The sequence below is a fragment of the Ammodytes marinus genome, assembly GCF_949987685.1.
Source record: "Ammodytes marinus genome assembly, chromosome: 21".
In the NCBI taxonomy this organism is placed as follows: domain Eukaryota; kingdom Metazoa; phylum Chordata; class Actinopteri; order Uranoscopiformes; family Ammodytidae; genus Ammodytes; species Ammodytes marinus.
Window position 1 is genome coordinate 1,770,222 of NC_137225.1, and position 12,504 is coordinate 1,782,725.

General features: G+C 41.6%; 1 protein-coding gene across 1 annotated transcript in view; it reads right to left on the reverse strand.

The window, feature by feature from the left end:
- Positions 1-546: 546 nt before the first annotated feature.
- Positions 547-12,504, reverse strand: part of plppr4b (phospholipid phosphatase related 4b) — a gene marked incomplete at both ends in the record, with an annotated part of 28,336 nt that continues 16,378 nt past the window's right edge. The window contains 5 exons of the mRNA XM_080049962.1: positions 547-2,193; positions 4,377-4,550; positions 6,330-6,387; positions 8,793-8,988; positions 9,447-9,576. Of these exons, the coding sequence (XP_079906088.1) occupies positions 547-2,193; positions 4,377-4,550; positions 6,330-6,387; positions 8,793-8,988; positions 9,447-9,576 (2,205 nt within the window). The remainder of the gene's footprint in view (positions 2,194-4,376; positions 4,551-6,329; positions 6,388-8,792; positions 8,989-9,446; positions 9,577-12,504) is intronic.

Sequence of the window (12,504 nt, forward strand, 5' to 3'; positions counted from 1 at the left end):
GTAAAATATTTTTTCTTCACTATTCAAATGATAAAGCATGTTGTATAGTAAATATCGTATGGTGTAGCACCCTCAAACATACACAGTAGTATCCACAGTGTGGGGAAGTAAACACTGGTTTCACAGCTATGATACAATTATTTTTTGCCATAGTTTGCTACAGTTGGAGCATTACTTGTGAGAAATGCTTTCATCTTTTCTTTTTTTGTTGGTGATTTCTATCCAAAACATACGGAGGTGTTTAAAAAAAGTTTCTCCTGCCTGTCCCCTCAAAGCATTGGCACAGCATCAACATTACAATGGGTTTCCTTGGGAGTGACCACAAAAGTACACAGTGATTATTTCCACAACACTGAAAAAGATTGTGATTTAGTGTAAACATGTACAAAAATCTCATGCTGAATAAAATATTTTCTTCTGAAGTTATTATGATACATACAATGGCACGGGATGCTGACGTTTGTCGTATAGTACGTATATGGGGTTCTTTGAGAATCCTGCTGTCATGTATTGTTAGCTACATCGTCTCAGAAGTCATTTAGTATATTAGTCCTTGAAAACAGGAGTTATGGACGTCCCCTTGTAGAAAACGTTCCGAGCGTTATCGGGGCTGTTGGCTCTTTCTGGTATCAGGATGATATTATTGCCTTTCCTCCGCAGTGTGGACTCGCGACTTGAGGCGACTGAATGGGTTTCTGAGGCGGTCTCCCCGGCCCCACACCCACTACCATCCCCTGGGGTGACCCTTATGGTTGAGATGCCCTGGGGGTGCAGCCTCTGCTCTGAATGGCCCGTGCTCTGGGTGTGAACAGTCACTATGGGCGGGGTGCTAACGCTGGCAGTAGTGGTAACAATGTGATTGGCGCGCTTCCTGTCAATGGAACCTTCGCGTATGGAGTCTGAGCTTTCGGAGTCTCTGTTCAGATCGTTGAACTCATAGGACTGCCTCAAGCCCCCACCTTCCCCTCCACACGTTCCTGGACCTCCAGCAGCTCCGGGACCATGGTCCAGGGACCGCCACCTCCACGATCCGCTTCCGTCCATGGCTGGAGCTTGGATGACTGGCTTGTTGTTTTCAGGGTGGGCCTCTACTCTGACGATCGCTCCGGTGCTCCCCGATATGCTGCCTGAGGTGCTACCCAGTGAGCTGGGCCCTGTGGTGCCCATGGGATCTTGGTCAGTCAGTCCCCTGAAGCGAACAGAACTGTGGCAACTCCCAATGCTGCCCTCATCTAAGCTCTTAGAATGGGTCTGTAGTAGGCCCTGTTGCTTTGACATGGCGATCACTTGCATGATTCGCGGCTGGCTGTTCTGCCCATTATCGTTAGTCCTGCAGGCTGTCTTCTCCGCTGCCCTTTGCCAGTTAGCCTGAGCTGTGCTGTTTAATGCCGACATGCCCTCACTTCCTCCCCCTCCTCCCCCCATCCTTGGCGAGGTAGTATTGTAATTCTCATGAGCTTCCTCTGGTATGTGGACCAGCTGTGAAGACCCAGGTCTAGATTGCAAAGCTATCCTGGCCCCTCCTGTGATGCCACTGCAGTTACTGGGCAGAGTGGTACTAGCACCTGTGGCCAATTTGGACATGTACGCGTGACTATCAAAGCCTCCGTTCAGGCCCATGGACAGTGGCTCGGAGCTGGATCGGAGCTCCATGCTGCCGTGGTGGTGGGGATGCTGAATGGACTGGCCACAGGACGAGTCCACAGAGGAGGAGAAGGAGTCTGGGACCTGCAGGGAGCATTTGTGGCTGTTGTTCTTGCTTTTCCATTGAGACAGAAGCTGCTTGGAGCGGCTGGAGTCCATGGAGGCATGGTGCAGGGTGGCAGCGTGGCGTCGGGCCGCCTCCTCGTACGCGGCCATGGCCTGGGGCGTGTGGACCCTGGGCAGGGTGTGGCTGAAGGTCATGACGGCGTCTTTGCTGTGAGGGCTGCAGGGGGAGATGACTTCCACGTCTGCACTGGAGCGCTTCAGACTGTCAGTAGACCTCTGCTGTTGAAGGCCTCGGTGGAGGAGGCCCTCACTGTGGGCCAAGGCCATGGCGGCCTCCCCAGCCATGCTGGCTTTCATCTGCAGGTGCTGGAATACGGCCTCCTGGCTGATGTGAGGCAAGGAGCAAGCGGGGTGGTGTATCAGTGGAGGGGGGCTGGCACTGGCCTCTTCACTAGGTTGAAAATTTCCCACTGCATACAACCCCTGCCACAGAGCAAGCAGAGACACATTATGGTGAGGCACTAATAGGCAAAAGCATTGTTTCTCAAGCACTGGTCAATTTTGCGTACATTTTTATTATTATTTAATTTATTTATTATTTTTTAATTTTCTTCCATAACACGCCTTCTTTCATAAAAGATGCACATGATGATGTTTATAACTTAAAAATGGTACCCACTTCAGCTGCCGTGTCCCACCTTAAAAGAAAAAAACTGTGGTGATGTTGTGATTGTCAGCTGTAGTTGATATCTCGCACTTTTAAGCAAATGCAAGTAGGCTAAGCTAACATGCAGAGTTAATATGTTGAATGTGGTTACAAAAGCATATAGGGGAGAACGGGGTAATCTGAGCCACTTTTTACATTTGCTCCCCTCTAAGAGAGCTAAAATGATTTATCACTCAAATATACACATTTCCCATTAATTCCTAGAAATGGGCAATAGCAGAATTTTTTCAAGACAAAGGGCAGTGAAAAAATTATTGTTTTAAAAAAAGTTGTCATGTGGCTCACTTTACCCCAGCTGTGTTACGAGTGATTGAACTGACTGACACCGGTTTATTGTATAGTTAGATGTGACTAGATGTTGTACATGCAGTTTTTGACAAGGTAAGCAACAGCCTGTCTGAAGAAATGCATTTACAAAAAATTACACTGTGACATATTTGGTTGTCTCTAGACTTCAGACTCCAAGTTTGTCTTGGTAAATTCCTGGTTAATTTTTTTGTTTTTTTAACAGTAACTACAGAATGTACGAGTCTGATTGAAGCAGCAGCACTGGAATTTTTTAAATGAATTTGAGAGTTATGCTTTATTGGACAGTTTCGAGAGACAGAGGTGAAATGGGGCAGAGAGGGGGGGATGACATGCAGAGAACGACCACAGGCCGGATTCGAATCCTGTGGTCTGCTGCTTCTGAGGACTGAACCTCCAAGGTCAGGCCGCTTACCACTACCACCGACCTTCCGTCGGTCTGTTCTGATGTTTCTGTGCAGATGTATGCTGATGACACTGTAGTCTATGTCCATGGTAGTAATATCTCTCAAGTGGCAGAGAAGCTCACTAACGCTATGGTTACTATCTCAGCTTGGTTGAAACAATCCTGCCTTCAGTGGAACACTTCAAAAACAGTAGCAATGTTCTTCACCAAGTCCCACAGACATGTTAATGTTGAGCCGAATGTTTTAGTTTCAGGGGAAAGGCTGCAGATTGTATCCGAATATAAATATCTGGGAGTTTTAATTGTCATTTACATCACATGTAAAAAGGGACTGTAATCGAATCAAATTCAACCTCAGGAACTTTAGACACATTCGCCATCAAATGTCTATAGAGGCAGCACAAATGTTCATGCAGTCTATGATTTTCTCACACATCACTTACTGTTTACCCATTTGGTCACAGGCTACTGTTACATCCCTGAAACCTATACAATCACTTTACAAACGAACTGTTAAAATCCTGGACAAGAAACCTTGTAGATTTCATCATTGTCCAATATTACAAAAGCACAGATTACTCAACTGGGAAAACATAGTCAAATATTCAAATCTATGTCTTGTTTATAAAATCATTCACGGTTTATCATCCCCTCCGCTCCATCAGTTTGTCAACATCCGAACAGCTGATCACAGCAGAACTAGTGAGGGGAGATTGTATTATCCCTTTTAGGGCGAGTGTATTTGGCCATACTTCTTTCTCTGTTCGTGCAGCTACTGAGTGGAACCTCACCCCCAGAGCCATCAGAAATCTGAACACATATAGGTCATTTAAATTCCAGTTAAAGAAATGTCTCATTGATAACCAGAGCTGTCTATATTACCATTAACCTGTTCATGTCATTGTCTGCTGTTGTCTGATTGTTGCTCTGCTGTGTTTTTATTGTATATTTTAGCTTAATAGTACTTTTTACTTTACTTACTTTTTAATAGTACTTTTTTACTATAGGTATGTTGTGTTATGTAAATGTGTAACTTTATTTTCTCTTAGGGTGACTTTTACCATCTGTCTAGGGACTGCAGATGAAAAATAGCCTTCTGGCTAATGCTGACATATTGACAGAAATGTTTGATAATATGCACTGTCCCTGTATTAAATAAAAAATAAAATAAAATAAAAACCAGGCCCCCCCAAAAATATATATTTTTTAAAGGGGATGGATCCCTACCAGGTAGACAGCGATAGCACCTCCAAGCAGGAAGCCCAGGTAGACGTCGATGGCGTGGTTCTTGTACTGGATAATCCGGGTCAGACCACAGATGATGGCACAGATAATGAAGGAGAAGACCAGCAGGGGCTTGAGCAGTTTGGAGGAGTCTGTCAGAGTGCTGTTGAAGTACATCTGTGTGGACATATTTCAAAACAATTCACTGATGTATTTGACACTGTCCATTATTACTTTACTTTGTGTTATTTATAGCAGTGGTCTCTCCATCTCTTCCCTGCATTATTTACAGTGGGTGGCTCTTTCTAAATGTTAAGGATTATTGGCGATGTTCCACTTTGCGTGAGTCACCATCACTGGAACATTACATTCCGTACAGAATAATGTCAGTCAGTCCCTGCTGTGCTAATTGCACAGACACCTCCTCATGTTTGCAAGGAGTCAGGATTTTCCGGCATAGTCCCACATAGAAAATCTATCTTTAGTTTTCACCAATGAGGCCCTCGGAATTGATTGTGTAAGATACTTTAGGTGAGACACATGAAAAACATGATTTTTTCAATCACCGGTCAATTTTGACATGTTGGTCTAGTTTGCTTCCATTGCATGTCTTCTTTCATTCTCAGTATAAATTGAAGGTCCAACATGTACATTTAGGTACATTTTCTGTTTGCGTCTGTGTATGTTTATATACGACCATCTTTAACAGCCATTATCTCAACATTACAGTCTTTTTCAAAATCTCATCCTCTGAAGCACTTGCATCAACTGAACATTCTATAATCATTCTCAACACTATTCTGAAGGTTATTACAGAAGGATAGGCTCAAATGTCTGATTTATGATACCTTTTTCTTCTGAACCCTCCTACTACTTTGGGGTCAAGATGACACCATTCAATGTTTACCAATCCCTAAATATATGGGTGACCTTTTGCTTCATATTTAATGACTTTTCCTAATTCGTCGACGATCAAGTGCCCTATAATGTTATCAAAAGGGTTCCAGTCCCCATGCACCAGATACGCTATCAGCCATGTCCAAGACATCAAATCAGCATCTGAGCTCTTCATGACTCCATGAAATGAGAATCACATAATTGAGATGACAAATTTAGAAAAGAGGGAAAAGAAAGGACTGATGGTGTGGCTGGTGATGATTATGTTGTCCTATTTGACAAATAACTGAAGTTATTTAGTAAATAATACATGTTACTGTCCTTGATAATGGTTATTGCTTCTATTCCAAATGTAATAAATAACACACAATATAGTCCTTACAATAAATATACTCACTTTAAAAACACACAAAATATCTTAAGTAAACAAATACACATGGAGTACCTGACATACAAACTTGAGTAACTTTGATTCTAATAATGTTCTGGAGGTTTACATTCATGGGGTTGATCCCAAGGATAACGTTTGTTAGTAATATTTGATGGTAACATGCATTTTAAAGACCCCCAAGCCTTTATAGTTTAAATAATAAAGACCATGCCATTAAGCATTTCATCTGATCTTTTATGGAGTTTTTAGATGTGCTGTTGAGACTCAATTCAATTCAGTTTATTCGAGAAGGGGACAGTGCAAATGAATAAAACACATGATCATGCATAGGTTCAAAATGCCAGAATTAGCCAAAAGACACATTTCCATCTGTAGTCCCCTTAATAAGACAAGGGTATATCAGCCTAACTACTAGCATAAAACAAAGAATACAGTATTAGCAATCAGATCTGGCTCATCCGTTAATTTATTAGTTTCCTAATTTGGCCATCTTAAAAGATAAGTGGTACCTAGACAGTGAGACAAACATAGCATAGGGAAATGAAATCTATTGCTGTAATCAACGACTCACTATTTTGCTTCTTTAACTCACACTCTATCAATAGGCTCTTCATGGTGGAGGGCTCGGGCCAGGTTAAGTGTTTGCGTGGGCTCTAGGCTTTACTCACCGAAACATAGACAGCAGCGAAGGATGCCAGGGTGGCGTGCTGCGAAGGGAAGGATTTTCTGCCAGAGATGAAAGAAGAGAAAAAGGACTCAGCCCATCATTCACATGTATGTGTGTGAGTGAAAGGCAGCTATTCAGGAATAAAGCAACACTTTAGATTTGTACCAATCCAAGACCCAATGAAACCTATACAAACATACACAAACACACACAGTGGGAATGTCTGCATCACTGATTTCCATCACACTTGAACACTGCAGTGTTAGCAGCAAGAGCTCCGCTGTGCGCTAAATAATGAAAGTGAACCTGTGGCCCAGTTTCTCACTGAGCTCCAATCCACTGACCTACTTTTGACAACTCCCGGTATACCCACTCCTCCAACCAGCCCTCATCTTTACTCCTGACTCTGCATGTGTGTGTGTGTGTGTGTGTGTGTGTGTGTGTGTGTGTGTGTGTGTGTGTGTGTGTGTGCGCATGTGTGTGTGTGTTTAGCTGAATTCATGCAGTTGAATGAATATTGTTGTGTGTGTGTGTGTGCGTGTGTTAAAATGGCTGCCCCCTTAAAACCAGCACTTAGCAACATCTGTAGAGTCATAAAACTTTCATTCATATGTGAGAAATGATAGCACAGCTCCTCAATTAACTGACCCATTTTAAGCACTGAAATAACCCGATAAGTATAAAGTTGTATATACTGTTATGCACCTGTTTATAAATCTAAAGACAGATATAATATAGAACAGTTTCCAGTTAGTTTTCAAAAACAGCCATGTGTAAATGTTTACATTGACATGGATTTGTATTGCTGTACCATTTCCTCCTTCTCATACTGGCAGTATAGACATATGATTGCTGGCATGTTTCCAATGTATTTGAGACACATTTCACATAGTAGCTTTTTTAAAACTCTGTTACACAAATCAATCAGGCATCACTTGGGTAGATGCCCACATCCTTTCAGTACAGACTTTTCTCTTTGCATTACTGTCAATCTACTGAAGCTTAGCATGTCATTGTCAAGGAAAACACAGAGGGCATTTTTTCAAGTAAAGAAAAAGTTATCTACTGAACGATGACTCACTGCTCTCCATTGCGGCACTATCTGAGTCACTGACAGGAAGTTAGCTGAAAGGACCGAATCCCTTACTGAAGCTTTAATTTGATTAAGCATTGAAAAACACAGGGCTGTGGACTTTGTCCCTCAGAACACTTTCACTGGAAACAACTTAGGAAGAGATATTTTAACAGCCAGGAGGATTGAACTAGGCAAAAAGACTTTAAATGACCACATGATTGTATACTGTTTTAAGACAGAAAAATGTGAAATAAAATGTGAACATATTATTTACCGTACTGAATCAAACAGGAGAACAATGTGCTCTCTTCCTCTCAGTCTCTGGAGTTGAACTACATTTAACTTTGAATATGAAAAGCAATTGCAAGAAACGTCCATCCTCTGCTGTTCCAGTTATAGTACTTGTGTTACCCAGTGCTGCGTACAGTGTCGAACGAAGCTGTACAAAGTGTGCAGCAGTCTGAGCTTTGTGAATCATGCTGGATTACTAGCAAGTGCTAGCCCTGTAGCAAAGAAACATTTCTGGGTCCAGGAACTGTGGCACAGGAAATAAACGCTCAAAGCCGCTAAACAGGGCAATGTGCTTGAGTAAAAAAAGGTTCCTGGAATAGTTCTGTCTATGGAAATGTTCTACTTTGTCTCGCTGAAGGCCCTGCTTACCTATGGTGTTTTTTTTTTATATTAGTCAGTTGCTCCTTTTGCTGTACTGCTAAAATAAATGAATAATACCCCCGGTGCACAACCACCACAGTAATCCAGCTGAAGCAGAGAGAGAAGTAGAGTGTTTATGCCACTAGCAGAAGGTTATACTTAGTGCCCCCCCATAGTCTGCAGTCCAAATCTACATGTTCCAAATGCACTATAGTGACCTCATCCCCCTCTTCCACATCATTTCTTGCCACATACATATTAACTCAGATGAAGCCATGGCTACATTCAATCTCAACAAAGCCGTTAAGGTGCACTTGCTTCAATCAGTGACACTCTGAACATACAGCCTCAGTGTTGACCATTTAAAACTAATTCAAATCTTTCATTTAGTGTTGCATGTGTCAGTATTGCGTCTGTCTCAAGAGGATTTTGAAAGAGCTTAGTTATAAAATATTATTATTATTTTATTTGTTGGCATTTTCAAGCTTTATTTGATAGTATGGAGAGAAACAGAGTTTGAATGGGCAGGCAGAGAGAGGGGGGATGACATGCAGTAAGGGTCCACGGGTCGGATTTGAACCCGCGACCACTGCGACAAGGACTGAGTCCACATGGTACGCGCTCTACCCATTACGCCACCGGAGGGCCCTAATGCTGATGTTTTTGAAATACATTATAGACATCTGTGCATATATACCATATACTGTATGATTCAAATCTTCTCCAATGTCTCCTCACCTGCCCTGGTTGATGGCTGCGGGGTCGGCTCCGGAGCAGATGTCCTGCATGATGTATGGGTTCTTCTCACAGCTGACGCTGAGCGTGGTGTAGTTGGGTTTACACACGGTGAGGAAGTAGGGCGTGGGGTAGCCCGTCGTTAGCTGCAGGATGTCGGTGATGAGGGCCGTGGCACACAGACCGAAGGCATGGACGCCTGGGCACACAAAGGAGGAAGGGATGTCAAACTATTAGCTTTACCTTTCAGACAGTCAGAACTCACATGTGATATCATTTGTTGAATGTGCCTAACATGGCCAGTGTAATGGTGGCAGCAGACACCGTGATGATTGGCTCTCAATGACAGAGGCCAAACACATTAGAGTCAGCCTGTGATGATACACTATAGCCTTTGTGGTTGTGAGTCACACGCTATACATTTCACACTAATACAAAGCAGTTGAACTGATTTTTCTTTTGAACACACACAGGCATGCACACAAAGGGTTAAGAAACCTTAGCATAACACAAGTTAAGTAAATGTCAGTTCTTCATCAACTGCTAAATAGGTGCTTTCCATAATGTTACTAAATGAATGTAATAGAAAACAAGCTGGAACATGTATTACCAGTCAGAGGTCAGTGTATATGAATACAAAATAAATACTGAGTGTACCAACAAAGCGGACGGCTCTGCGAATGAAGGAGTTGAAGTTGCAGCCGGCGGCGTTGATGTTAGCCTCAGCCCCCCCGCCACTCCTCCTCCGAGACAGACAGCAGAACACAATGGCCTCTCCGATCATGATCTGTCAACACAATGACACGACTGTCACATGTATGACACGACTGTCACATGTATGTCAACTAGGGCTGTGCTAAAATATCCACACGGCAATGTATCGCAATATGTATTTGTTTGATATATGTATCGTATCGTCAGCTCCAAAAATCGATATTTGTATATAAAATGATTTTTAAAAATGTTAATAGGTTGTGAACTATGACCTCCGCTACTGTATATGTAGCTGTATGGTTATTTGCCCTGAATTGCCGGGGTTGTGAATCTGAATTAAAGTTTTAAATTAAATAGTTTTGACTAAATAGTGTCCAATGATTTATCAATACTGATGCGTTGGGATGTATGAAGAATGACCAGATGTTACACAGCAACTTGTTTTTCAGCTCTGTTTTTTACACTTTCAGTAATCTATTTGCAATATTGCAATATGCATCGTATGGCAATGTATCGCCATTCATCATATCATAACCCATGTTACGTGATGCGTATCGTGAAATCCTTGCCAAAACACAGCCCTTAATGTGAACGCAGAAGTGTGTGACGAGGGCAAGGTTTCCACTGGGGATGATTTTGTGATTATTTTTGATTCAATGCTCTTTTTTTAAACCTGTAATACATTTGGTGAAGCCAGCCTAAATTGTTGCTTGAACCCAGGTATAAATAGTAGCATCTGAAACCCAGAATTTTGCCACCCACTAGGATTAGCTGTTTGATGTGGGAGGTTTCCCTTAGCTCTGCCAAACTATACATGGACCTTCAAGCTCTGATTTAAGCCAAGAGCGCAGTCAAAGCCGCTCCCTCTTGCTTGAAACACACATACACACATATACAGTACACTCCTCCAGGCATGAGGCATACCTGGCTATGTGCAGGTGAGCTATCTAGAATGACAGATATCTTCAGAAAAAAAAGGATGGAGAAATATGCAAATATAAATGTAACCAGTGTTGAATAGGAGGGGCACAGAGACGGCCAATGGATGGAGAGAAGAAAAAGGAAGGCAGCATCAGTGATGGACAGAGAGAGAGAGGGATTAGGAGTACTTAGAGGAGAGCCTCAAGGGATCTGCATAATACTGAAACTGACACACTGTCCTTATGAGTCTCACTAAACCGGGGTTAATCTGAGATAGCACATTTTTCTCTTGCAGAAAACAGCTGTTTTATCTCAATTTGTTCTCTTCCTGGAATTAAGATTATTCACAATTTAGTTATTTTTTTCCCCAGACCAGGGATTGCAATTGAGAGTCGGCTATTTGGATACATAGTTTTACTGTTTAACATTCAGAGAGAAATGGGCAGCGTTAAAACATCTAGACCAGAATGACAATCCACCCAAACACTGACAAAAAGCCAAAGAAATGTTCCACCACCTAAACATAGTGGAATGGATGGGAGGCTGCTTTCACTCTGACAGCGTGACCAAGCTTTCATTGCAAATACTAATAATAAACTAAATGTAAATTGTTGTTATCTCAATCAGGTTTATGCATGGATTTTACATTCATCTCTTCAAGTATAATCAGTTTGACAACTTCCAGGCAATCTGTTATGTTCAAAGCAACTAGTGTGATATGTTGAGTATACATATATAAATAATAAATAATAACATATATAAAATAATTTTCCCATGAGCCTCGAGGGCAGGCAGCAGCTTTCACACAGAGTGACAGTCAAACGCTTGAGCGCTCGGCAGCACGTGAGGAGATGGATCACTGAAGAACGATGTGTTATCATGATTGAAGATTCAACATTGTGTATTTGTCATATGCACGATAATTACAGCACCAGTTATTTACAATGAAATTCTTGAGGCCCAGCCTCCCCTCAACAATGCAATATAGAAGAAAAAATGGATAAGAGAAACACACAAGTGAAGAGAGCAACAACTGAGACACGAATGAACACAAAAGTAGTGCAAGGACACAGTGCAGATAAAAAAGTGTAAAAATAAGGTATACATATAAAGTAGAATGCAAAATAAATTTAAATTAAATGTAGAATAAATAGAATACTGTGCATGGAAATAAAATATGTAAATATTAATAACTCAGTATTCAGCAGATACCACACGTCTGAATCTATAGATGTACAAGGGTAAAACTTTTTTTATTTTATTTTTAAATCTCTGATATTTAGATGGAGCTGTGTGAGATGAGTTTTTCGCTTTTTTATGCTGGTTCAACAGTTCTGCTACACATCAGTGGAATTTTTTTCTGCATGGTAAAACAGAGGTTAACATTGCCAAAGCATGTGTGAAATGCATGACTGAATCAGCTGCTCCCTGGCAATACGCTTGGCATCCCCGTGAGTGAAAGCAGAAAGCTGGTTTTTATTTGTTTTAATATAAAAGTAATTTTTGGATACTGTTATGTAAAAACATGGTGGGGAAAGAATGGGTTTTGGGCACAAGAGAGTTCAGTGCTGAGGTTTTTATTTTTATTGTTAGTACTTATGCTTACTCTTGCTTACAATATAAGATGTATGGTTTTCTATGGATTTTGGAATCTCTGAACATATCTATACAAATATCACCCTACCACTTGTTCATCACCATGTATTGTAAAGCCCGATATTCAATTCTGGCCGAGGACCTTTGGTGCTATACATGCGATACCATGCGGTGGAAAAGCGCCATATAGATGGGTGTCATTGTTGCTTTTGCAGCTTATTTTTTTTTACTAAAATCTCTCCTCAACGATGTCTGTAATAATGCAGAAGAGGAAACTCGGTTCATGAAAAAAAGGTCATGACATGTCTTGGTTTATCTAGTTGCTCTAAGTCTAAAGCATGTATTCATAAAAAAACTATTTTCCCTCAGGCCACAAAGAGGCTGTAAGCGCCGTGAGAAGAGGCTCTGCAGACACTAACCAGGGCTGAAATCAAAACTAAATAACAACACAACATCCTCAGCATGTTTTCAGGGTTGGAGGCTT